Below are 27,244 nucleotides of genomic sequence, written 5' to 3'. Positions count from 1 at the left end.
TCGTGTCGTCTCTCTCTCTCTCCCAGCCTGCCGCCCCAGCACAGCTAGCAACTCAGGTACCACATTTGGCACTGCTCACTGGTCCTTTCTCACTTCGTAAAAACCGACTTGGTGTGTAAATAAAATGTACTCCTCAGGGCTTACTGTAGGGACATCTGGTGGAGGACCACACAAATTACATCTTCATTTAGCCTTAAAATATGCTATTTTTCTTAAATGCATGTATTTAATTTATGCACAATTTTTAGCAAAAAATTTATAAAAAGAGGAATATTTGTGTCAGATTACATGCACAAACCTGGATGTCAGGTATCTCTTGTATTCAGCATTTGTATTACCCATGCCAACAAGACATTTACTAGACAATCAAGTCACCCTGCTCCAAAATTTTTTAGTCAGTCACTTCTCCTCCTCCAGAAAAAAAAAAAAAAAAAAAAAAATCATGTTTACTGTGAGGAGAAGCTGTTAAAGTCCATGTTGCCCACATGAGCAGTGAGTAAATTTAATTTACTGACACTTACTCTCTTCACACCTACTAGTCTGGTTGTGCTAGAAAACAATGTTGAATCTCGGGTTATGTCTACATTAGCAAGTACCTCAGCCTAGCAGGAATAGAGCTGTACAGCAAAACAGCTAGTGCAGAGCCAGTGCCCCACATCCACACCATATGTGTTTGGGAGGGGATCCGTTCAAATTGGCTCTTAGCTGGTCCTGTAGACTCAATGTCCACCAGGGGTTGAGAATATCTTCCACACAACTGTCTGCAGAAAGGGATCTGGTCTGTGCACTCTTTGACGCTCTGAGATGCAAACAACAAGGCAACAAGTGGTGACAATTGGGAGATTTGTTTTAAAGCATAGCATGATCTGAACTAAAACCCTAATGTAGTTGCAAATTCAGAGTCAAAAATTTCTCTGGTACAGCCAGTAATGTAGTTGAATGTTCTGTCTCTACAAGAGGCACTTCCTGCTTCTCCTGCACACTACCACTACCAATTTGAATCCAACACAAAATAAGGTAGGTAAGGCTCAGCCTGCTTATGAAGGAGTTGTTCTTTTTATCAGTATACATTATATTGTCCTGTTAACAGCAGTATTTCTTAAAGTCTCTTTCCAATGCATCATCTGGCTGTCCAGCTATTCAGTTAGCATTATAACAGGGATTTGTTCACTTGAGGGCCAAAGGAAGCCTGCTGAACACCAGATCTGTGGTTCTCCTAGTCAGACTTTCTTCTTAACACAGACCATTTCACTCCATTGCAGCCACACACATACGGACTACAAGCTGGATGAAAGGTAGGTGAATTGTATGATTTGAACCCTGGAGAGTTAGCACCCGGAGGACTGCAAGGGAAAGCACAAGCACTTCAGAGTCTCTAGAAGAAGGATAAAGTCACCCTATTAGCTGTGGCAACCAGGACTTTGATTTACATCCATGATGCACCCAATGCACAAGCTGAGTCAGTGGGACCTGTGAGTGACCAGCACTACATAGGACCAACAGTGTGGAGATGTCTCTGAGGATGAAATGTTTCACAAGGTTTTTTCTTCTGCAGGAATAGTGGAGGGGCTGAAATGAGCCCCAACAGCACTCCTTCTTGTCTCCTGCTCTCAACCACTTAGGCATACCTACTTTTGGCAGCTTCCCAGACCTTTCCTCCTTGGTTTTTCCACAGGAGGGAGTAACTCGTTTTTAGAGTTTAGATTTGTCCTGCTGGACTGTGTAAGAAAATTAAACTGCAAGTTTCCTCTAGAGTTCCCTTTATTAATCTTTTTCTAGAAAAAAATATAAAAATAGATCTTCCAGTAGAAACACAGTGCAAAATGCAAAACATTCACATGTATCAATATCACAATAAAATATGATAATAAATAATAATAATAATGGTGATGAGTAATAATTTATGAAATTTAAATCATATTTACAGTTGTTGCACAGTGCTGTAGCACTGTCACATTGCAGTTCACCTCTCTATTTTGGAGAAAGCTATTGCTGACCGAAGTGACAGTCCTTACTGGTCACCTGACGCAAGACAGATCTTTTACAATCGTGTCACCATTCCCGAGTCTGCTGTCATCTCTCTGTGAGATTTCTGTTATTGATAAACCAGGTTGAGTAACCTTCGGAAAAAGCTCTTTAGGCTGTAATTTCTCAATATCTTAGTAGTTTTCACTGGCATGTGATATTGCATGTATTTCCAGAACTTTTTGTTTGGAGCAGCAGACTTCCAAGTAATGACCGGCAAAATCCGTAGAGCCTTTTTCACTACTGGAGGTAAAGTCTCTGGCTCTTGGAAAGCCTGGAATTTTACTAAAAGTAGTTTGATTTTCTTATCTTCTAATGCACAATTCACTGCCGCCTGAAGTTCAAAGATGCTTGGTCCGCTGACATAGGCAGGGCTCAAAATAATTATTGCTCGCCTACTTTGTTTAATAGCTGTTACAACTTCATCTGTGTATGCTGGAAAAGAAGTAGTCATGGTTACTTGGACATTGGACTTTTTATCAAACCAGTTCCTTTAACAACAGCTAAAAACCTGAAATACGGATGTACAGCTATCACATGATCTCTACTGCATTTGCTGTCAGAGATACCACTGCCACTCTTATGGTCTTACTGGAGACCACAGCTTGCTGCACAAGAGGTGAAGGACACAGCTCAAACCACAACACACTTGGGAAGTCACTAGTCAAACAGAGTCTCAAGGAACTCTTGGATGAGTCTTTGTCTATCCCAGTGAAATGTACCAAAGGCTTTTTAATTATTGCAGGGAGCACTGACTAAACTCAGTCAGAGAGTAACTACTGAAGCATTTGGGGGTCTTTTTTATAGGGAATGGAGTCTGTCTGCAAAGAATTTCTTGGACAAGAAGCTTTGTCTCACCCTCATATCTCCCCAGGGAACATGCTGAAATGTTCATGTTCCTCAAGTGTAGAGGTCAGATACAAAAATCAAAACATGATGAGAATTCTGCCAAAACACACCATTTGCAGATCTACTGCATAAGATTTTTTGGAAAGTGAAAAACATTTTTAAAGAGCATTGGAGATTTACCATCCATGGGGACCTTACCTCCTCCTGGAAGAATATCTCTTTCAAGAAGGCATAACTTGTATCCGTATTTATTTTCTAGTATGTCTGGAAGGAGCTCTAGGGCAAATTTTTCTTCACTAATTAAAGTAGATTCACTTTCAGAAGAGTCTAGTTTTGCATAGGACACAAACGCATCAAATTCTTTGCCATCTAAAACAAATAAATAAATAAATAAATAGCATTGTATACCTTAACAAATATATCTGAAGCTTTTGGATTATTTATTATTTTCCATTTATATCTTGTACATTTGTGTTCTATTTAACTGAGTGCAACAGATTAGTTGAAAATTGTCACCTGTTTATGAAGTACATCCATTTGGTTACTCAAGGCTACCTCTTGCTCCCCACTGTCTTAAAAATTTTGTAAACGCATACTACCAAAGCAAATGGAGATGGTGCATAATACATAATGCAAGGTAGTTTTAGTTGGGCGTTTTTCTGCATTTTAACAAATATGTGCCAGTCTTCACTAGTGGAACGTCTGGTCCCTTCCATCCAAATCCAATGCTGCAGTTAAGGATTTCCATTCTTTTCTCTCATTCACACAGACACTGATTCCAAAAATACTCGTTAGTGCACAACCTACTTTGGAAACGTAGTTAATTTTACTACAAAAGGGGAAGACCAATGCTCTTGTATATCACAGGTTTATAAAAGATGTGTGCTATTCTTATATACTGGTGTGTTTCCAATTGGAGAGACGGGTATAAGTAACAAAGCTTAGATCTGACCCAAATAACAGCTCAGAAACCGAGTGCTGATCATTTCCAGAATTTTGATTCAGTCCCATTACAGGAAGCTATCTGCTAGGTGCAGGTGGCAAATATACTTATGGTTTTTCTCAGCTTTGAAACACTCTTGTTCTGCTGTCCAAGATTAGGTCCATTCTCCAAAAGTCAAAAGAAAACTATATTTATTTCCTAAATAAAACTTGAACAACATTTGAGGAAGAAGGAAGAAAAACATATGGAATTGCTGGATAAAGCTGCAAAAAGACACACTGGACTCAGTCCTCTTACCCAAATGTAGGAGCCTAGTACATTTGAGATGCCCTAAGGTTGATGGGACTGCCAAGCACAACACAAGAACTATCAGAAACTCTATATGGGAATAGCAGGACACTCTCAAGCAGTACAGATGACATCAGACACCTATAGTTGATCAGCGGAGTTGTTCCATAGGTCAGTAAGGTCGGTAGAAACCAGAGAGTAATTCTGCTGGTCAGAATAGGGTCCTAATGCAGCGTCCTGCTGTAGGGTGATCTGAAAAGCTCTCTAAATTTCACTGTATTGATTAGGCCTCCACAGAATGGGAACTGAAACATGTAGCCACCTCCAGCACAGACACCAGTATGACAGTGAGCTGAATATCAGCTCATGCTTCAGTGTTAAATTTGTAGTTTCTACACCAAGATGTAAGTTTAGGATCACAAACCTGAGCCAGAGCCATCAGGTTCCCGCAGGATCTAGAAGAGCCAATATGGATTACAGGGAATGTGGAGAATACAAAGGGAAAGCTGACTGCATGCACAACCTGGGGTTGAACAACTATATCCAAAACTACCATGTAGTAAAAAGTGTGTCAATAGAATAAAATCTAGGTATGGAAACTTAGTTTAGAGGCTGAGGATTTGATTTGACAATACAAGTCAGCTCTCTGCTCCTCGTCTGTGCTCCTGGCCACACACTTCCACCACTTCCTTGCATTGGCTTTGGAGCTCTTGTGGTAACAGAAGAAGCTGATTCAATTTGCTAGCTACTCATTTTCTTGCTGAGTAATTTTTACACCAAGTTGAGTCAGTGTATCACCAAGTTGAGAGTGAATCACCAACAGCAGGCACCTTCGACTGGTGTCGGAGTTGGGGCAGAGGGTCATTAGACTGATTTTGCTATACTGTCCAGCTGCACCCTGGATTGAAGCTCCTTTTAATATGTTTTTAAATGTCAGTAAATCCTTTGCACTAGAAGTCAGATGTTCCTCATTTCACCCACAGAGGTCACTGCAGTCTTATTAGACAACCCTCACTACTAAACATAGTATAAACATATATAGGAGTGTAGTGGTCTCGGTTCCTTTATAACGTTATTGTAACAACAGCGTGCCAAAAATATATACACAGTAAGCATCACTGGGATTTTGTTTCCAGAATTGTACAGGAGGGCAGTTCCACCCTGAGGGACTTTTGACACAGACAGATAAGATACACAGAGGGTTGGCAAGGAAGATTATCTAGATCAAGCAAAGTGAATGCATCAGTCACCTATAAATGTTAGAGGCACAGATTTTGCATTATTTCTTTCACTTTGTGGGAGAGAGGAAGATTGTTAGCAGGCATAACAGAGCTAGCTAAGGGAGAGAGAGGCATCAGATAAAGCATAACCTTACTGCTGTCTTTAACTACCTAATGGAAGGGTACAGAGAAGATGGAGATAGACTCCTCTCAGAGGTGCCCAGTGAAGCAGGAAGAGAATAGGCAGCAGACACAACTTGCAACAAGAGAAATTCTAATTAGATACCAGTGAAAAGGTGTTCACTGTGAGGGTAGTCAAACACTGGAACAGATTTTCCAGAGTTTTGAATTCTTTAACATCAGAGATATGCAAAACTTGACTGGAAGGGTTCATTAGCCACCCTGTCTAGGTTGGCTCTGCTTTGAGCAGGGTATTGGATCACAGCATTCACAGGGGTCCCTTCCAACCTGCGTGACTCTGTAATTTTCTGATTCCATGATAAGAAAAGATAGAAAGGAAGAAATAGTAAATAACAAATTATAACTGTTGCTTAATTGCTCCCTGGTCCGTCTCTTCCAAGTCTCTCATATATCATGTGATTTGATATGCATCCACATGAGGTGAGAGGGATGTGGTCCTGCTGTGGGGAACATATATTTTTTAGTGAATAACCTTCAAGTAGATAACTTGCTATATAGGCACAGCTGTTCTGTGCCTGCTCCACAAGTCCATGCTGCAAATGGTGACGTGTGCATGTGGTAGAGAGGGACGGAGGCTGGCACTTCTAGTTGCAGAAACATGTATGAGATGCAGTTAGCTGTGAGGGACCCAATAGTGTCCTAAACTTCAATGTACAAACCTTGGCAGGTCTGTCTCTGTCCTACTGACATGCAGGGGAAAGCTCTAAGGGGACTTTCCAGAGGTTCTTACATCAATTTGCTACTAAACAGAGGGGAAATTCTGAGTGATTTCCCAAATCACTTTTGCCAGCTGCCATGAGGGTCATAAAAATATTTCCCAAAAGGGCAGTCAATTGTTTCATTGTGTACATATTTATAGATATATAAATACAGTTATTTCGCACTTGCACATAAATGAAGAATACATATGGAAACACAAATGCAGACACAGACATATACATATCATGCTGCATCAAGACTCAAGAATTTTTAGAAAACTTTCCTAAGGCACACAATATCAGATTTCTTTACACCCATATAAGAAAATTAGATAAGTTCTTTGAAGTAGGCACTGTCATTTCTGATATATTTTTGCCATTCTAGAGGCCCATTTTAGCTGATGTGATGGGTATCACTACCTCAGAGATTGGAAATATCAGAACAGAAGGTGATCACTGTGGTGTAAATGTCAAGATGGTCAATATAATTTTAGAAATGAAGTATGAATATTGCCCAGAAGTATACTTCTCAGTTGGTGCCCTATGTCATCTTATTTCTCATCTTTGCGTATTCTTCTGAGAAATTATTTGGTTTAAACGTTAAAAAAAAAAGCATTATATTTTGTACTTCATTTGATTCTGCAAGGGTATTTGATTCTAGCATTCAGGCTTTGTTTATGCAAGATTTTGTGTTAAAACACTGGCAATTCTCTATTGTTCTCTATAAAGGGACCGCCACAATTCAATGTTGTATGTTGATCTTCTGTGGGTATATTAGGGATCTCGTAAAAGGCTGACTGTGACATTTCAGTTGGTGTTTAGGTATCTCCTCCATACTGTCTGGTATTTTTGCTATCTGAATCTACTGAATATCTTGCTAGTTTTAACAGCCTTTGTATCAGCTCAGAGAGAGCAAGGTTACTAAGAGCATTAAATTAAGTGGTTAGTACACACCGGATTAATGCACAAGGCAAAAGCCATAAAGAAAACTGGAGAAAAGTAATATCATAGCATGTTTCTTACCTTCTGTAGTTTCATTCTGGATCAGATAACTTCGGTATATCAGCACTATTTCAATCCAGTGTTGGTAAACAAAGGCAACACACACAAGGAATGCAAATAGTGTTGAAATGGCACTGCAGAGTACATATAAGAGGAACACTGCGGAAAGAAAAGGGTCTATCATAACTCACGGTTTCCAAAATAATGTTAACACTTGGATGAAATGCTCATTCTGGAAACAGGATAAGTCAGCTCACTATCTTCGTTCTTGCTCCACTGGCAAACTTCAGGGAGGTCTGCAAATCTCAGCATAGTGTTTCAGTCTATGGATGGATCCACAGACTGAAGGAAGACCAAGGATCATGTTTGAGGGGCATCTGCTTGAGAGTATGAAAAGCCAGTCTGTGATGGAAGGTACAGAGAAAATAGTCTACTCAACAGGCCTGAAAGTAGCCATCACTTGAGATGAAAAAGACACATCAGTTTACTACCACACACAATACTCAGCTGGAGACTTCCTGTTCTGCTCCACTACCAACTACGATCAGAAACAGGAGAGCAATTTAATTTCCACACTAACTCAGTTTTTGATCTTTGCTTGAAAGGCTACCATATGCATATCAGTTAGAGTAGCTTCTCAGAAACCTGCATGCTAAGGACTGGAGAAACAAACAGAAATGTCTGATAAAAATCAAGGAATATATGACTTTTAGCAAACACTCTGCTTCATTTTAGTAGATCCACCTCTCTTTTCTCACTTATTCTCCAGCTTCCACTTGGGCCACTTGCCAGTAGCAGCCTCCCAGATACTCAGGGCATCTGAGTAGTCACCAGAACAATGTGTCTTTCTAGACATCTGAAAAATCAAACTTGCTTCAAAAAATTTCTGCAGTTGACTGAAAAGCCAATGACCATGTCATGGGGAATGAATCTGTAATAGTGAGTAAAACAAAATGTGTCTCTAAAGCCAAATAACCCTCCATCTAGTTTTACCTCTTTGTTTCCTTTTTAGCCTGATCACGGCTGTAGAGTTCCCCACAGTATTCTGAGCAAAACATGTGAAATTGCTTCTGAGGTCCCTCTCGGTAACTTCTTTCAGTTTAGCAACATGACGAAGTATGCGGCCCTTTAAACTACTCGAAAGAACACTAAAGAGAAAAAAATATATATTTGCAATATACCTTTGATGTTCATTCACACAATACGCTGATGTCTTAGATACAAAGAAAGAGGAGTGAGTAACATTCAACATTCAGCTTAACATTTTAACATAGATGCGATATTCTGATCGGGAACTTCCATTGGTTTTTATATCATAAGAAAGTATTAACATCAAAGGTCAACAGACTAAAAGGTTGTTTTTTAATTCATCAGCTGAACAAAATATTTAAGCATTTGCCTTGCTTTAATTATGTAGACACTTTTGACTTCATTAAGACTATTTGTGTTTTTCTAAGATTTCCTCAGAGGAAATGCCTGGAAATGAAACTTTGGAAAGGAGCTCTAAGAGAGGACTAGCTGGACAAGAAGACCGTGAAAGCATAGTCTCTTTCACTGGGGTAAAAAGCCTGAGGACAGAATAGGCAAATAGAATAAGACAGAAATAAGTGATCTGAAGTTTAGAAGACGGAGATGAAACAGAGGAGTCACTCTGGGGTTGGGGACAGATAGTGGGCAACAGATCTGTGCCTGCAATCACTAGAGAACAGTCAGGATTTCTGAGTCACAGCATTCCTCTTTGAAAGCCAAAGTACAAGCGTCTCTTGGTCATCCTAAAGTTGCCTCATGTCACGCTACTACAGGTCAGTATGGCCCAGTGACAACCTTTTGTTACTGTGGTAGCACAAGAGATGCAGGTATGGGCACAGACAGTAAATCTAAGGATTCAGTCTGTGCTAAAGACCTGTTGGGGGTGTTAGGTTCATGCAGGTGTTGGAAAAATAAACAGAAAGTGAAGTGTACACACCTACAAAGCTTAAAAGATTGGTAAAAAGAACATTACAAAACAAAGCATTCAAAAGTTAGGAAAATCCATAAGTTAGTTGCTGAATTCTGAAACTTAATCTTGTGCATGTGTTCGTGTGTGTGTGTGTGTGTGATCATCTCGGCTTCTATTAAGAACTTCATTTTAACAGTGACAGTAGGGCTTTTGCTTTCCCCAATATACAGAGCCGTGTAATGTAGACCTGCTTGTCTCTATTGCCTCCACCACATTTCCTGCCCAAGCTGGACACTGTATAAGTGAATGAGGCAGGAAACTACAGAAACAAAAAGGAGACATGGTGACAATTTAAGTTATCCCAAAGTCACAGGAAACCTTTTCCCCATGTATCACTTCTCTGAGGGGTCCAGCTAATTCTTCACATGGAAGACCTGAAGAGTCTTAAAAATCAGTGCTGTAACTCCTCAGATTGACTCAACAGCCTCAGTAAACACGTATAGCTCAGTAAATACACTTCTAACTTCTGAGACACCCAAACTTGTTTCCATGTCCCAGAGAACTTATCCATAGCACTGTTTTATTGGATCTGCTTTATTCCCCGCTCACAGACAGGTTTCTAAGACAGTTGGTGTGAATTGCTCACAAGGAGGACAAAGGGAGCATATGGAAACAACTGATCCCAGCACAAGGAACCAAGCATCCACACTGGCACAGCCTGTAAGCTGGAGCTTTAGGAGGAAGAGTTCAGGTTACAAAGTAAATTCAAGTTCTTGACACAACTATATTGTGTTTTTAAGCTGTTCTTCTGTATGTAAAGAGCATGCACCGCTCACAGGCCCAGGGACGTACACGTTAACATGCTGACTGCTTACAAAGTGTGTGATTAGAGCCTTCTGAGTTTCTTGCAGTGAAATGTCACATTAAGCAGTTGTTGTGGAAAGATTTTAGAATTGCTGACAGTGTAAACAGATGACTAGGTTTGTTTTTTACCTTGTTTCCTGTTCCAACTTCTCATTTATATTTTCTTCATTGTTTCTTACCCATGTCAATCTCGGCAAAAAAAATCGTTCAAATCCAAACTGTACAACACATTTCAATTCAAGCGGCTTTCCTGGAACAAATTAACACAGGAAAACTATGCACAGAGGTCACTAGAATATTTTCTCCTTCAATAGTTTAGGATCTGTATAGTATACGATGCTTCCTTTATTATACTAAGATATACCCCAAGGAAACACTACATTTTAAATAAAATTCTCATTCTGGGAGAGCAAAGCTGGTTTGTTTTATCAAAATCTACCAAGTTCTACCATGATCTAATAATATCCCTTTCAAATATTTCCCTTTGCTTTCAGGTAAGGAACCAAAACTTACCAAGCTCTGCTTCAAGGATCGTGACACCACTGGGATACAAGAAGCTTGGTGGATGAATAGTGTTTTTTGCTGCAATTAACAGTAATAATATTAATCACCAAAGTAGAAGACTAGAGAAAATATCTGATAGACTTTTTTTTTCCAAATTTTAGGTGGAATTTAGACCAAAGTCTGAAGAGGATGATTTATAGCTGTTGCAGAGATGTCTGAGAATCCACAGACATGGGAATTTTTACTACAAGATTTAGCAGCTGAAAAACTTAGTTGGAGCAGGCTGACTAGCTTAAAGACCTGCTATTGCAGTTGTTCTGAAGCTCTGTCATCTTAGCTGAGCTGAACAGCTTAACATCTATCCCACCCTTACAGTTATTTAGGATTCACAGATAAGGTATCCCAATGCAAAAAAAAAAAAAAAAAAAAAAAAAAAAAAAAAAAATGAAGAACCTAACCCCCAAAGCAATTCCCTGCCCAGACAAGTTCCATGCCCAGTAAACATACACAGAGCATATCAACATTCATCTACATTTTAAATATACAACACAAATACTTGCATTAAAATAACTATGCTTTTTTCAAATTAAGAGCTACCAAAGGTACAGATAATGGCATCCACGCTTTGCACAATACGGTTTTACAATATGGTTTGTGATCTAAACAGTTACCCTTGCTGCCCAAAGGGGCTAAATCCCACAGCTCCAATATTCTAGGAAAGTCCTACGCTGCAGGAAATGGTGCCCCACTGCTTTTCTTTTTTTAAAGCCAAGCCACAATACAGAAAATTCAGAGAGTGTATGGCCCTTTTCAGCTGTTTTTTCAACCATGCTATGAACTGAGGGACAAGAACTGAGAAGCACAGTGTATTAGTTCAGTTTTGGTTTGATCGGAATGAAAGCAGAGCAACTTCCTGCCTGCTTGGAAAATACTGCAGAAATACAGCTAGAGACAAGAGCGAGTTAGCATCTGCTGTTGTAACCAAGCACAAGGAGCTCTGAAAGGGTGGTGGAATGTGGTTTCCAGGTCCTGTCCTGACGCGTTCTTCCCACGACTTTTTAGTATAAAATGTATTAATCATTTCAGAGCAGGGACCAGCTACTTCAGAGGAACCCTCTCACCATTACATGATAGAACCAGTTTTCATCAAACTATCCTTTCTTTCACTCCAAAAAGCTTCTTTTTGCAGAGTGGCCCACTTTGCAGAACAGCTATACTTGCTCAGATCAAAAGTCCTTCTACCTCAAGACATAGCATGATTGTAGCTGTGCCTTCCTCTGGATGCCTGTGATTGATTGGAGTGACAGGAGTGTCTGATAAGTGTCTTACAGCAGTCAATCACTGATGTCTGGGGAAAAGCATAACCAAATCTCTCTTCTAACAAACTAAATATAGGCTCTTTCATCCATGGTATGTAATTGCTATCATGTTCTCTTCCACAATTTTGGTGCATTTCAACTAATACTCTAGCAAATGTCCAGGCTTGAGCTGAAGAGAAGCAGAGGCCAATAATCATCAGGAAAGGTCACCATGTTTTGGAGGAGGAATATAAGATATAGAGCTATGCCATATCATGGGGCCACAGGGCTGTGGCCAATTTTATTTACCACTACAGATAAGGCCTAAAAGAATAGGTCACGCACATCGTAATATTTTCCCCAAAACAGCAGGCAACAAGTGACTTGCTTGTTATTCATGTTGCTCTCAGGTCTCCTGCAAGTTCTCCACCATAAAATTGTTACATATAAGATGGACCCACCCACATCACCTTTCTCATCATTGCCAAGTTAAAAGATGAAATTCTCCATGCCACAATTGGCTTCTAACTGCAGAAGGGGATTTTGCAACTCCCGCTTTCACATAATCCTCTACTTCAGGGACACAGGTAGCATTGAGATGGACTTCTATTTTTTGCATTTCCCATGCAGGTTCAGTGTTACCCCCTCCTAGTACGTGACTATCCATATAAAGCAGTAAAACTCCACATAAAATAGATGGAGAACACAGGCACATACTGGGGTTTTATGAATTCAACCTCCAGATCTAGAGATCCTTTTGTAGATGTGATCACCACTGTTAGAAATGACAGTAAATCCAAGGCAAAATCAGATCTTGAAAATTATGGCGCTGTATGTTATACATTATTATTGAGCATTTAAGGTTCTAGTCCACACCCAGAGATATGCTCAGAATCCTTGGATCAGGATTTTAATGAAAGTTTAGCTCATCCAGTTTATGGACCAGCTGAAGATTTTTAATTTATTTTTATATATGTCTCAGATTATGAGACTAAATGTTAGCTAAGGTGTAAAGAGATTGTGAAGACTTTACATGAATAGCCCCAAAGGTAAGAAAAGAACCTGAAGAGGAAAACATGCCCCTTTTGCAGAAGAGCCTGAGCAAAAGAGAGAAATAGTGTAGGAAAGAATAGAGAAAACATCTTTTCACTTAAGATACTTTATTCTGAACTGTTATATTACTCACTGATGACTTCTACTGTAACTATGGTTCGCATTGTCCATTCAGTATTGTTGTCAAATAGAGTGTAATCACAGACATACATTCCAGCATCTTTGTCATAGGTTGGATTCAAGTAGATTTCATTATGCTCAAACTTTAGGCTACTTCTCTCTTTTTGAAGTTTTACTTGACGCCCATCCTAACAAGAAGAAAAGAATATCAAGGATTAGATGTCGCTTTTCTCTGTTGATGTTAATGATGTTAATTACAGTATCTATATTACTACCATCATGGGATTGATGTAATGGTAGGGCTAAGCCAAACTCTTCTCACTGAAGCCACAAAAAGCTTTATTAGGAGTCTGAGGACATTTGTCAGTTATATTAAACCATTGGATTCTATAATATTGGAATCTCACAGTCTTTCAAATTGTTTTAAAACAATTTTTAACATTCATGCCTGCAGAGAGAAATATGAAATCATCAATTTATATAAAGTTCCAGAACCAAAAAAGAAAGAAAAGGATCACTTCTTTGTTTCATGAAGGATTGGGCATTTTTATTTTGCAAATAAATGATTAGAAGCCATTTTCACATTCTTTTCCAAGAAGTAAATTATGTTTTCAGATTGACTGAGTTTTGATAATACTGTCACTGCTTTCAAAAGGATGAAGGCTGGCTATTTTTTGAAAAGCTCATCTCTAGGGCTATGAACAATTTTCTTTAAATCAAATTTCTGAAAAAAAAATCCATTAATGCAAAATGGAAAGACTCTCTTTAAATTCAGTGGGCCTCAGAGCAAGACCTAGGTAGATATATGCTTCATTTAAATTTTGAAAGTAACCGAAGAGTAGCTTTAATTAGATGATTCCACTTGATAGAATAAATAATGCTATAACACCATGTAGAAATATGCACAATTGAGGAACTTTCAGTCATTTTCATTGGATAAAATTATACAGGTTTATATAGTATAGTGAAATCCTTATAAATGGAGTAAATATTAGCTTGCTTTTTATTGCATTTTTTATTTTATTGGCTTGTATTTTAATGGTCATTTGAAAAAGAAGGTGTAAGTACATTTCACTGATATAGTTTTTCATTAAAAATAGGAGTCTTAGAAAAAGTATTTTGAAATTTTAATTTTAAAATAATTGTGTTTCTAACAAAGCTCCTTGTTTGGTACATTTGATATTTTTGGAATTTAAAATGTCAAAAGAAAATTTAAAGTTTATATTTCAGTCATGTACAAATTTTATAAAGAACATATTTCAAGGAACTGAAGAGAAAGCATTTCTAGCCTTCTATTTCATAGAATGATTTTGTGTGCATGGATTGTATTTTTTTAAGAATGAGAAAAGATTCAAAATCATACCAACTTCTGCGAAACAAGAAACCTTCACTTTCTTCAAAACCGTTACATACAGACTTGATATATAGTAATACAAAATTCTGATTTGAGGTTGTAAATCTCAGTCTGCTAGAGAAGTTCAGGGACTTGTGGCACCTAAATGTGAACTAGGCTTAAAGCCTGCACTGACCTTTCTTGAATGCTTAAGACAGCAAATCTTACCTTGTACCATTTCACATTTGGCTTTTTTATTGGGCTGTAACATTTTGTTCCTGGGCAAACTATTGAATTCCCATTTTCAGCAAGAAGATACAGTGTATTTGTGCCATAATCTGAACAGTTTGCTTCACTCTTTGTTTGAACCTCCAGAATCATTTTGAGGCATGGGATTTTTTCCCTAGGTGATGCAGAAAAACAGGTTAAACATTTAATATATAAAACAAAACCAAAAAAGTAGTATTATTTATTAATAACTAATTATTATTAATAATTATTGCATAGAAATATAAGCATTTTGCCCCACTACATACCCTATCATACAGATGTAGATTCCAGAAGCACTAACTCCTACTGGTTTAAACCACAGTGCATCCCCCTTATGAATAGGGTTAGAACTTTTCTCAGTAATCTCCTTCAGTGGCTCTTCATCTTTCCGACGCCAGAACCATTTCACCTCATGTTGTTTTAGAAGTGACTTGTTAAAAATGTGGGTAGCATCTTTATCCGGTAAAGCACATTGTAAAACAAACTCCTCATTACTAATTGCACGATACCGTATTTGAGGTTTTACATGGGGACATCCTGAAAAGCAGGACAACAAAATATCAGAATCACCTAAGAAGAACAGAAAGCATTCATGCTTTTAGAAAAATTAGGAACACTGCAAAAATATATTTTTACCTTTCTTCAAGACTAATGTTTTGTTATGTGATGTTAGGTTGGCAAAGTTGATTTCCTTAAAGATGGAACTGGTTAAAGTTCTCAAGGGTTTATTCTAAGGTTTTCAAAGGTTTTCAGAGGTTTATAGGCCTTTTTCAAAGCCTAATGTGAAAACAGCTTAAGATTTTCTACAAACCTAAGGTTTTCAAATGAGTGCTAACCTGTCAAACGTCATCTCTCAAGAAGAGTAGACGTAGCTCTCCCAGTTCGCTTCAGATTAATGGAGGAGGGATTGACCAACATAAATATGAAAAATCTGAAGAAACATAGCCTACTTGCCCCACTCACTATTCAGCCTAAGAGGGACAAGCATTTTGTCATCCTCTCATCGCTTTCAAATCTTTCTGCTTTTATGTTATAGCTGCTGCCACAAAAATTAAACACATTTTTGTATTCTGAAATCTGTGATCATCCTAACCACAGTTTCTCTAAAGGCTGACTGACCTTGCTGCATAGCCTCTCTGACCAGTCAGGATGTGGTAACCCCAAAGAGGGTTCAAAGTCTGAAAGTGGGAGGATAGCAGGATTTCACTTCAGCAGAAGAGAGGGCATGAATTCTTCGGTTCATCACCTGCCCACTTGGGAGACTCTTGGCAGTTTCAGTTTCTCTCTGCAAACTGAACTTGATCAAGCTCCTCCATATAGACTATGTGGGCAGAAGACTTTGACACTGGTCTCAGCCTGCCTTTCTCTTCCTCCTCCCATGCACTTAGACCAGGTGCTGGAGACTTCAAGGAGTCACAGCAGCACTTCATTTTCTCCATTCAATTCTCAGAAATTCTCCTTCACTTTTGCTTTTTTCTTTCCATTGGGGAACAGTATTTTACATCATATTTAGTGCCAATTCTACTACCAACACTTAAAAGGCCTGCAGAAAGGCTACATACAGCTGTTTGCCTTACACAGGCACAAATAAGTGCAGAAAAAAATCATGAAGGCATGGTAAAATGTAGATTCACTTTTCTCGGCTGTTAGAAAGGATCACAAACATGAAAACCCACCAAAGCAGCCTCTTACCTGGCAAATTAATCTCTCTAACTTCTGCCCCACCAACAAATAATGCTAGGATCCAGTAAAAAGCAAGTATAATTTTCTTTATCATTTTTGGTTGATATTCAGAGATATTTTCTTTAAGAATCGTCTTGCTTGCTGTAAAATAGGAAAACAGCCATTTGTTGCAAATAATAATCCACATTATACACGACAGGTATGGTTGCATATTTCATTACGTAGCTCTATAAACATCAGCAGAAAATATTTCCTGAATACTGTGTATTTTAAAAATGTGATCTGCAATGCTCTTCCTGCTCATACTGTTTCACACAGACACAGGATAGATGATATCCAAGAACATGCAACAATCTCTTTAAACAAATCTTGCATGGAGTTGCTCACAGGTGGATTTCCAAGTGATACCTACAACAATGCAGATCTGTAGCAGAACTGTAGGTCTTTCAGTATCTCTTGTTGAAGGAAGTAAGAGAAACCTTTTCTTTAAGGCAGATGGTAAAATAACTGATAACACGATCAGCCTTCAGCTAGAGATAACCACTAGCAGCAGACTAGGAGGAAGGTGTAACTGGCAGTGATCCCCAGTGCTTTTCCTTCAGACTCTGTTGTATCTGAAAGTCCAAAGTGAGAAGGCCCAGAGTGTGTGAACAAGATTCCTCTGGGATTATACTAAATCAGAGCTATAGCTGCAAACAGTGTTCAGTCCATGGGGCTGGACTAGAACTATTTGGAAGTAAAACTCTTCAAAATATGTACAATGTGGACATCAGGTCGTTGGAGCTAACCCAACAGATAAGCTCCCCTTGGACTGTACTTCTGCCTAGCACAGACATGCCCCAAGATCTCTGCTAAGGTCAGCAGATCAACCCCGAAACCCTCCTCCTCCACAGCTTACCGGCATGTGCCTCACCTCCGTACCACAATACAGCGCTACACTACCTGAATGATCCTAGCAGAAACATGCTGGAAAGGGTAATATCCACACTGTCCTGAGGTATCAGCCGTGTGGTAAGTAGTCTGTGAGCCAAGACTGGGAGGTCCCTGATCCCCAGGGGACAAGTGGAGCAGTCTGTGCTGCACACAGACCCCTACATCACAGCTCGGGTCCAGAGGGTTGTTACCAGCCCAGTGCACTGCCATGGCTGAAACCCCAAACCCTGCTGAATGAGGTGTTTTACCTCCACTGTCAAGAAATTTTGAGCTGAGTATCCTGCAGCCTTCTCAACTACAGGGTTAGAGCAAAGGCAGGCTATCCAGCATGCATCCAGGTTGGGCATGGCTTGATTTGGGTATTTAGTTATAATATACCCAATGCCTGCGCCTGACATTTGTGTACTACCCTATTCAGTGAGTAAGCGCAACATGCTTTGCCGATGTTCGCACTGTGCAACCAAGAACTCGAGGAGTTTTTCTTTGCTCATTGGGCCACAGAGTGACTCTGCATTTGCACAGCTGCCAGAGATGCACTGAGTCAGCCCAAGGGAAAGAAAGAACAAGCCAGGCAAGGGTTCCTCCATAACTGGTTGGCACCTCATGCAAATCAGACACTACTCGTAGGAGCAGGCAGCAACAAAGCATCCAGCGAACACTGAGCTAGCAACAAAGTGAAGAGAACACCCACTCTGCACTTTTTCAGGCAACTATTTTACGGAGGAAGGAGCACTTTAGTCATCATTCAGTTCAGCATGTCTCTATTCCTCGCAAGTGAATGGAATGATCTATTTTTACATTCAACAGTCACATAGAGTAGGCTATTTGTTTGTCTTACCCCTCAAAATTAGCTGCTGCCCATTGTCATGTCCCCACACGTATTTTAAAATCCTCCTAATGCTCCAAGCCAACGAATAAGTCTGAATAAAGAGAAGGAGCTTCCTACTAGCACTGAGCAAAGGCCATCTTAAACTTTAGGGAGACTGTCATATCCACTGCAAAATGATTAGTAGATCCTGATTCTTTTGAATTTGTATTTAGGACAAACATAAAGACATCTCCCAAGGCATACATAGGTGATACATCTCTGCACTGTTCATAGTGTCTAAAATAAAAGATGGTGTTTTGATTTATGTCACCCATCAGCCAGTGTGGCAAAGGCACACCGGTACCAGTAGCAAGCAGAGCCTAAGAGCTCTGCATTTGACTTAATGCTGCAGTCTCTTGAGTCAGTGAGCTACCTAATAGATTACTGTTGTTAAAAGGGAAAAGTTTCATCTGCTCATCTTCCTCCCAGCTCCCTTGCCCCTTGATCCCAGGCAACTGGTCCAGCATCTCGCCTGTGACAGCTCTGGTGCTCTTCAATGACCCAATTCAATTCAATTTGCTAAACCATCAGAAAACTACTTGAGGAGTTCCTGACCTGACACAAGATAAGCAGTGGGAGTATTTATAGCTGGGAGTGGAAGAAAAGAGACAAACGAAAAGAGCAGGACTTCTGCAATCAGGTAGCAGTGAGCCCTTTAGATTAACTCTCCTGAAACCACAACTTAACATCATACTGGGATGGCTGTGTCTCCATGAGTAGCCAGCTACACATTTGATTTAATCAGAGAATGGAGGGTGTGGACATGGCCTTCATTTCAAATTTAGAAGGACATTTTACTTCACAAGTCTGGAGCTGTTTTGCAATGCTTTCACTGCCACTGGGTTCCGAATGTCATACAGATGTCCTATACCAGCACAGTATCTGGAGATTGAATCAACCCCCCTTTTTTTTCCTGCTAGCTTTTTTCCAAACATTTTCCCCTTCCTTCCAGAGCTTCCACCTAGCATGAAACAGGATAGAAACACATCATCCAAAATCCAGTGCTCAGCAAGGATTCTACCAAACCAGATGTTCTACCAAGACCAGATGTAACCTGTGGGGAACAAAACCAATATTCTGCAATGTATCTCTCAGCAAGAGAGAAAACTGATCTCCCCCTCTGACCTCTTTATTTAACAGATTTGTGCTTGAGAGAAGGGGTTGATTCTTTAAGACATACTTCAAATATAACTGAACAACTTTACTTTAGATCTATGAAAGCTGTGAAAAGATTTTAAATCTTGTTCATCCTTCTGTATCAAGTAGCAACCATCCCTGTGCCCTTACTTCTCAGCTGCTTGTTTATCTGTAATCAGGGGCAGGCAGGCTACACATAGGGAAATCTCATTAAGAGATAGTTCACTAAGTATTTGATAATGCCACCGATGTATTATCAGTTTATTGCCACATTAACAATGTGCTCTTTGGGTTCAAAGGGTCTGCATGAATGAGGAAGGAAGTGGGAAAGGGAGGCGCAACTAATGAACTTTATAGCTTTGGTTAGCAATCTGTATTACTTTTTGTCAGGTTTTGCTCACGAATCTTTGGCTACCTAATAAGACTTCCAGTAGATGTCCTCAGAAAATTCTCATTTCAAAGTGATTAAGAATATGATAACATGTGAAATAAAGTGTTTAAGACGTGTCATCTTTTAGTTGTGCCTGACATGAGGAGAAAAATTCTCAGCAGAAGCAGACAGTAATTATCAAAGGAGAGGGGACCTTGAAACAGGATAGCCTTAAGCTGCTGATTTGCCCTGCAAGTGGACTCAAGGTAAGACAAACTCAGTGACTGACTTTATCTTTGTCAGTATCCACCATTTCACTGGAAAGCAATTTAAACACAAAGGAAATTAGTGTGGTTTTGTCATAATTTCCTGTGGTAAAAAGAAATAAGAGAGAAGAATAAAAACCATATTATCTTGCCGATGTTTCAACTCTGAAAGGATTCTCACAAGATAGCAACAAATCTCTACTTCACAGTCTGCTTCAAGTATTTACACAAAATCTGAGCAAAATAAATCATAATACATTTACTGGGAGCGACACCAAGTTTCACAATAGCCTTGAAGTCTAGCAGAGAGTGGCCAGCCACAGCTTACTATACTGATCTGGCTGAGACTCACTTCAGTCTCAGAGCTATCAATATCTATGAGTTGTATTGGATTAACATCACTTGAAAGGCAACCTAATCTGAATATAAGAGTAAAGAGATTAATAATCTTAAACACAGGAGAGAAAATAAAGAAGCTCTACCATACCTATAAAGCAAAAATACAGACTATCTAATGAAGCTGTTTACTATAATGCACTACTGCTTTGTTTGTCTAAGCAACTAAAACTGATATACTTTAAAATACATATTCAAAGAAAATAAAGCCAACTCACCTGTTAAGCAGATGGTGGGGGCTAAAATTGAAGTTAAATGCTTTCATAAAAAAAAAAAAAATCTGAAAATCTTACCTGCACATCCTACACTACACGGTAAGAATTGTGGTTAGTTGTAGCTGAGCACTGTGTTGAGTCTGTTTCCTTTACAGGAATTTCCTCTATCTCATCATCCCTTCCTTTCTCAGTTTAGTTGCATTAGGCACAAAATTTCTGGGTAATTTTCTTACAAAAATAAGAAAGGAAAAAAGTATACTCCTAGTAAAAGATTAAAGCATTTTGTGGTTTAAAATCTTTCATTCACATTCTGTCCAAAAATGTACTGGATTTTTTAGTTTGCTTTATTTAAGAACAGGAAGGGCAAAAAATAATTTCTTCTTTGCCCTAAAGCTGCCACTGAATGGTTCAAAAAAGTATGCAATACTGGAAATCTGCAAGACAGCCACACATCTGCCTACTCCAGAATAATATTCACTATAATAGCCAATTCTCTTCGTCCTTAGTCTCCTCAGTTACTTTCGACATCTACTGCAAACCGGCAGCACAAGGGAGCTGTGTTTCACTACTGCTTTCCGTCCATAACCTCACAGTCAAGCCTTGTCGCCACAGCTTTTAGCAGGAACAGAAAAGTGAAGCCCTGGATATGAACCACTTGTGACTTGCCTGTCAGAGCTGCTAGCCATGCGGAGCCCTTCAGCGTACACAGTCACGCATGGTCCAACCACTCTTCCAGGCTTGCTGTGTGCATGGGAAACCCTTAAAAAACAGGGTGCACATTCATTCAAACCACATAAAAGCATCAAAGAGCACCCTGCTCTCAGTTCAGATTCCCATTCCCCCCATGTCAGCGGAGATCATATGAGTATACAGGTCCACAGATTTGCATCAGACTTACCAGAAAAATAGTTGGACTTGCTTCTTCTTTTCACACATGAAGTATACTCTATTTATTGCTGATTGGATCAACTATTTTATTCGGTCTCCACGTAAAAAGGAAAAAAAAAGGTAAAAAGGCAAAAAGGTAAAAAGCTTTTTTCTACATAACAGATGATCTCATCATTGTCTCAATTTACATGCATACACATTCTTTTAGGCAATGGCCAGTACTAATGCCTGCTTATGTTGCATCCTGAGCTTTTGGGGATATTGGATGAGTTGCCAACTATGTATTTCAGCTTCCACTGTGTGTTTAGCGCTCAGCTCTTTACAGAACAGGGCCCACTGACAAACAAGTTTGGTGATTGTCTCCTAAAATATCTTTAGTATTTTGCCCCAAAACAAAATATACTTTTGGTTTATTAGTTATAGTATATCTTCTTAGGTTTCAGTACTAAGAATTAAATATTCAGAAGGTGTCTTGTCTGACTAGAAAAGAGCATTTTACTTTCCTCTTCCCTTGAAGGAATTATGGAGTCCCACACAGATAAAGTCAAGCCCATGCCACCTTCAAGCCACAGTTCAGACTATCAGAAAAGATGATTCTTTCCCAAAGATGGATCTTACACGCATAAAACACACGTCATGCATTTTAAATACTAAACATAGTATTCTCCAGGTAATTTGTTTATTAAGTAAATAATTTTAAGTAGGATAGACCAACTCTACCAGCATCGGCTCTAGAAAAGGTCTTAGTCTAGCAGTACAACAGAAGCAGCAGCCACAAGAAGTTTTGAGTCAGGTCGTATGTCATATCGATTTCTGTACTGGGTGAAAATCTTGTCAAACTGTTCCAGATACGTGGCCAAGCCTCTGCTGCAATTCAGCCCTTTTTCTTTTTTTCTTTTGTAAAAATAATATGTGTACTAACAAAACAGCTTCACTTACCTTTACTTCTCTGGCTCCTATTTCCCCGTTACAGCTAGAGCAAGTTTACGGAAGAGAGGATAAAGGACTGCTCTAGAATTCCATTTCCCCTCTCTCTCTTCTCCTATTCTTCACTGACACACACGTTTAGCATATTTTTATATAACAGCCACAGAAATTACAGACTCCATGCTCAGGCGTACTCCCACAAAAGAGTTGTCCCTCCTCTGTGGAAAGGTGAGGCGGGGTCTGTATCCTACCTTGTCCAGCTCACTTTTGCTCGAGAATTTAGCAAGCCAATAAGCACGGGAAAAATACACCATCTCAGTGTGTACGCAGTATAATCTTGTACTACTTAGAGTTCTGGGAGGGATTATGTCTCAGGTATTCTGACACCATCCTGGCTTCACACATTTACACATCACGTCCTCCTCTGGCCAGCTACGGTTAACACTGAGTGGGCAAGAAATTTTCCACTTCACTTATTTTTTAAACTGAGTCAGTGGTATTGATTTTGCTCTCACAGAAGGTGTCTGAACAACATCTAAATACCAACTTCAGTCTGTAAGAAGGTCATACAGTCAATGAAATGGCATACAGTCAAGAGCAGCTTAGGAGCAGTGAGCTAACTCACCTATCACTCCTCTGCGAAATAAGGGAAGTTGCTGGTATTTAGTGCAGATTTGCTGCACTACAGTACAGTCTGCCCTTGAGTCAGAGGGCTTCCACATTTCCACTATATGCCTCGGGGCAGTGGGGTATAATATGACCTGTGCCACGTAAATCCTTGGATGTACTGAAGATTGAATAGACCACTTGCATATGGAGAAAAGAGCAAAGCAAACACTCCCAACTCAAAATACTGCGGTACATTTAAAAGCTACCTCAGAATACTAGGCCTTTAAAATCTCTTCACTCTCACAGTCTTTAGCATTGATAATTAGAAAAGATTCTCTAATACCTTAAAGTCAAGGGCAATGTCTTCTTACCTTTGATAGTCCAGCCTGCTTACAACAGGCTGAGGAACATAAAATCAACGCAGATGGCCACCATTACATTATGTGTTTTCTTTCAGGAACTTAGCGTGCTCCAGCACAGAAATAGGTTGGAATATTTTCCCCATTACTCCCAGAGAATACCTTACCGCTTTAACATTCATTGTAAATGCATTCATGCCTATTTGTCCATGTGCTAATACCGCTCCTTAGCTTAAATGCCTCCCTCCTTTCTAGTACTTTTTTTCATTTTCCTGGATATATTCATTGACAACAATCCTATTCCTTTCTCCCTTCACTTTACCAACCCTAACATTGTGATCAATGTACTGTGGTTCTTCCTCTCTCGAGTTTTCTTTTCTAAGGTATGAGGTCCCTCCTTGTAGCTGAAGTTTTGCCATTAGTCCCCAAGGGCAGGATACTCCTTAAGTACTATGTATATAAATATTTAAGTTTAATATACCTTATATAAAGCCACTATATCCAGACAAAGCCATTGATATCACAGCTGAGCTGAATATTTAGACTTGATTTTCTAAATGAATGCCTATTTAGAATTCATAAATGGGGTGTATCCATAATGAAGTCCCTCAAGAGCTCTCTTTGCTTTTTTTTGATAGAGGTATTCAGAAGATTCCTAGCATACACTGACAGTTCTTCATGAACAGCCACATTTAAAAGCTACCTCAGAATACTAGGCCTTTAAAATCTCTTCACTCTCACAGTCTTTAGCATTGATAATTAGAAAAGCATTCTCATGGAAAAGCATTCCTTTGCTATAGTCAAAAAAAAAAAAAAAAAAAAAACAAACAACTAAATTTCTTGCAATGTACAGTAAACAATTTATAACCATATATTGAAATTAGGTCTTCAGCACATGACTGAAACTGGTTTTAATTATGGTAGTGGATGAAAGAATCAGAGCAATTAACTGTGCACCTATTTATCTCCCATAAATACCTTAAGTCCTTACTGTATTGAACTCTATTATTTTTTATATTTGGTAAGTAATAAGCAATAAATATATTACACTTAACTGTGGTATATCTTGCTGATGAACGTACTCTCTCTGGCCAATAGAGGCAAGAAGGAAGATCCAACAATGCAATATAACAAAGACTAAGCCATGCAATGAATTGATTCCATATTTAGCTGATGATAAAACTCAAAAATGAGACTATTGTGGTCTATCTGCAGCTGTTTCATTGAATAATGAGAAATTCGGATGGTTGAACCACAGGAAGCTGTCACAAGTTGATCAAAGCTGGAAAAAAATTCTATAGATATGTTTTTCAGTTTTGTATCTTAAGTATCTTGTGGCTATTGCAAAAAGCTTGGTAAATATTGTTTTGTGCAGGCACTTAATCTAATTCTAGTTATTAAATCAAAACAAAAAATCCCCCAAAACACAATCACATTTTCTTTTTCAATTTCAAAGCACTGAATATTTTTTAGCTACATCACAACCATCTCACTAAAAAGGTACTATTTCATTTTAAAAATATATATATACGTATCATTCAATGAGGTGAAAGTTGTCACCTCTGTGTAAGCCAGATGACAATCATCTCTAAAAAGGAAGACTTTTATTTTACTTATTTATTTATTTATTTATTTATACTTTCTTTGAGAGAACAAGATAGAAAAGGACAACTTTAACATATAGCCACGGTTCTAGAGTAACTTCCTGGCCAGACTCCTTCATCTATCTTCCTATCTGCCAATCCTTACTTTCCCACCAGTTTGTTATGACTTTTAATGACCTTAGGCATCACTCTACTAATTTCTGGCTGATGGACCTAGAATCCTGGATCATCTATAATGCAACTATAGACTAACATTGCCTCATGCTATAATCATATGTCAAGAACCCCCCAGTAACCAAAATATACATGCTCCCAATAACCAAAATGTGACAAAGGACTGTATGCATAAAGAGTTGCAAAACTCCAGAAGGGGAAAACACCCCCAAAGGAGGAAACAAGGTGATAAGGGGATGACGAGTCTAGATAGGCTTCCGTGACTCAACAAATAAAACGGACTGATCCAGTCAGAGAATTTGGAACTCCCTGAGCCTGTTAGTTGCTCTGAGTTGCTCCCTTGAAGAATTTATGCAAACTTGCCTAGTGTCTGTTGTTTTGTAAGCATTTGCATTGCTAGATATTAACCCTAGTTCACTATTATTGGATAGCTGGGTTTATTGTTGCTTTGACTGGAATTGTGATGAGGTTTTTTTGCCTTTGTTATTATTATGTAATTTCACAGCACACTAGTTAGCCTTAAACTACTAGTCTTGGTGTCTGTCATCACATCCCAAACCAATATTGCAACTAAACTTTCCATACACCACCCTGCACAAATCAATTGTGTATTTCCTTTAGGTGTGATGTCCAGCACACACTAACCTTGCTCTGGATACACAATAAGTTTCACATAGAATTTACAAAATTGCCAAAGTTGTGTTTAACTTCTAGTTAGGTAAACACAAACTCTGTCATGTTGCAATCGCAATGTAACCAGGAAGTCTTCCACCATGACACTTGTAATTCCTTCTGTCTTCCAGCCCTTCTCTTGCTTTCTTTACAATCTGGAATCTAAGATTTGTTGAGTCATGGAAGCTCACCCACTTACTTGAAGATCAGCCAACTCTCTTGGACTCCCCCAGGGCTGTGTCCCATGGGATTCTTCCAAGTAGCTCCCTGAACAAGCCAAAGTCCACTCTCCTGAAGTCCAAGATGTGATCCTGCTTTTTGCATTTTTCCCTTCTCACCTAATCCTGAACGCTACTATGTCATTAGTGTTGCAGCCAGGACTGACCCCCACTTTCACATCTTCAATCAGCTCTTCCTTTTTTGTAAGTATGAGGACCATAAAAACACCTCTCCTTATCAATTCTTCATTCGCCTGTTAGAAAGTTGTCACTAATGCGCTCCAGAAATCTAGATTACTTGTGCCTTGAGGTGTTGTCCCTTCTGCAGGTATCAGGGGGGTTGAAGTCCCCTCAAGGATCAGGGTCTGCAAACATAAAGCTTCTGCCAATCATCTGAAGGAGACCTTGTCTGCTTCTTTCTGATCAAGTAGCCTATAGCAGACACCACTACAATGTCACTATCCTGGTCAGTCCACTAGTCATGACCGTTTTGTTTTGTACATCTACATTTTGCCTTATTTTTACCCAAATATTTGTCAGGAATTAGGGGGGATTATGGAGTATTTGACAAACAAGGCATTTCACTCTTGTGAATCCTGGAACAGTATCATGACCAATCTTATTGTGTCTAAACTAACATTTCTTCCAAAATAATTTCCCATTGATTGCTCCCTATTGATATTAGAAGGAAATAAAGTCCCATTTTATCCAAGAATCTATATACCAGATTGGCAGAAAATACCAGGTTGGTTATAATAAGGGAGGGAACATGACCATGATTATGAATGGTATCGTTTTAAAAACAATGCTAAATACCAATGTCCCAAAGGGTTACAGTAAGCTTAATTTGGAGTAGACATACATACTGAAGATCTCATATTCAGATAGTTGCTCTGCATCCCTCAGCTGGAGGCAGCTCAGAAGATGATCAGATACTGGTGTCCACGAACAAAATGTTATTAATGCCATCCCATTTCCCTCTTCTCTCCACCAAAATTGGCACTTACAGTATTTTGAGCTAACCAAGAGGAGAGAGGCAGTCTTTACCATACCTCCAAATTAGTCCCACTTCACTTGTCTATAACGCAGCTCAGTAGTGAATAGTTAGCCATTACCAAATCTGTTCTACTCTTTCTATCCACCACTCTCTCCAACTTCATTTTTTTGCTTCACATTGCCTAAAGCCTAGAGGTAATGTTCTCTAGAACAGGAGCTGATTGGTTCTGGCTCCTGAGCAAGAAATACCAGAATACAAAACCAAGAGCACCTAAATCACAGTATTTTGCAAATACTGACATATTTATTCACATTTATTCAC

General features: G+C 39.1%; 1 protein-coding gene across 1 annotated transcript; it reads right to left on the bottom strand.

Annotated features, from left to right (window-relative positions):
* Positions 1 to 1,975: 1,975 nt before the first annotated feature.
* Positions 1,976 to 18,558, bottom strand: IL18RAP (interleukin 18 receptor accessory protein). Its single transcript, XM_062579298.1, has 11 exons — positions 18,477 to 18,558; positions 16,300 to 16,431; positions 14,874 to 15,144; positions 14,566 to 14,740; positions 13,018 to 13,192; positions 10,543 to 10,611; positions 10,159 to 10,279; positions 8,220 to 8,374; positions 7,248 to 7,385; positions 3,073 to 3,243; positions 1,976 to 2,460 (listed from the first exon to the last, which is right to left on the bottom strand). The coding sequence occupies exons 1-11, from the start codon at positions 18,556 to 18,558 to the stop codon at positions 2,096 to 2,098; spliced, it is 1,854 nt and encodes a 617-aa protein (XP_062435282.1). The 3' UTR covers positions 1,976 to 2,095.
* Between the last annotated feature and the right edge of the window lie 8,686 nt (positions 18,559 to 27,244).

This window comes from Rhea pennata, chromosome 1 (genome assembly GCF_028389875.1).
Source record: "Rhea pennata isolate bPtePen1 chromosome 1, bPtePen1.pri, whole genome shotgun sequence".
NCBI classification, from domain to species: domain Eukaryota; kingdom Metazoa; phylum Chordata; class Aves; order Rheiformes; family Rheidae; genus Rhea; species Rhea pennata.
This window is presented reverse-complemented; position numbering and strand designations above follow the sequence as displayed.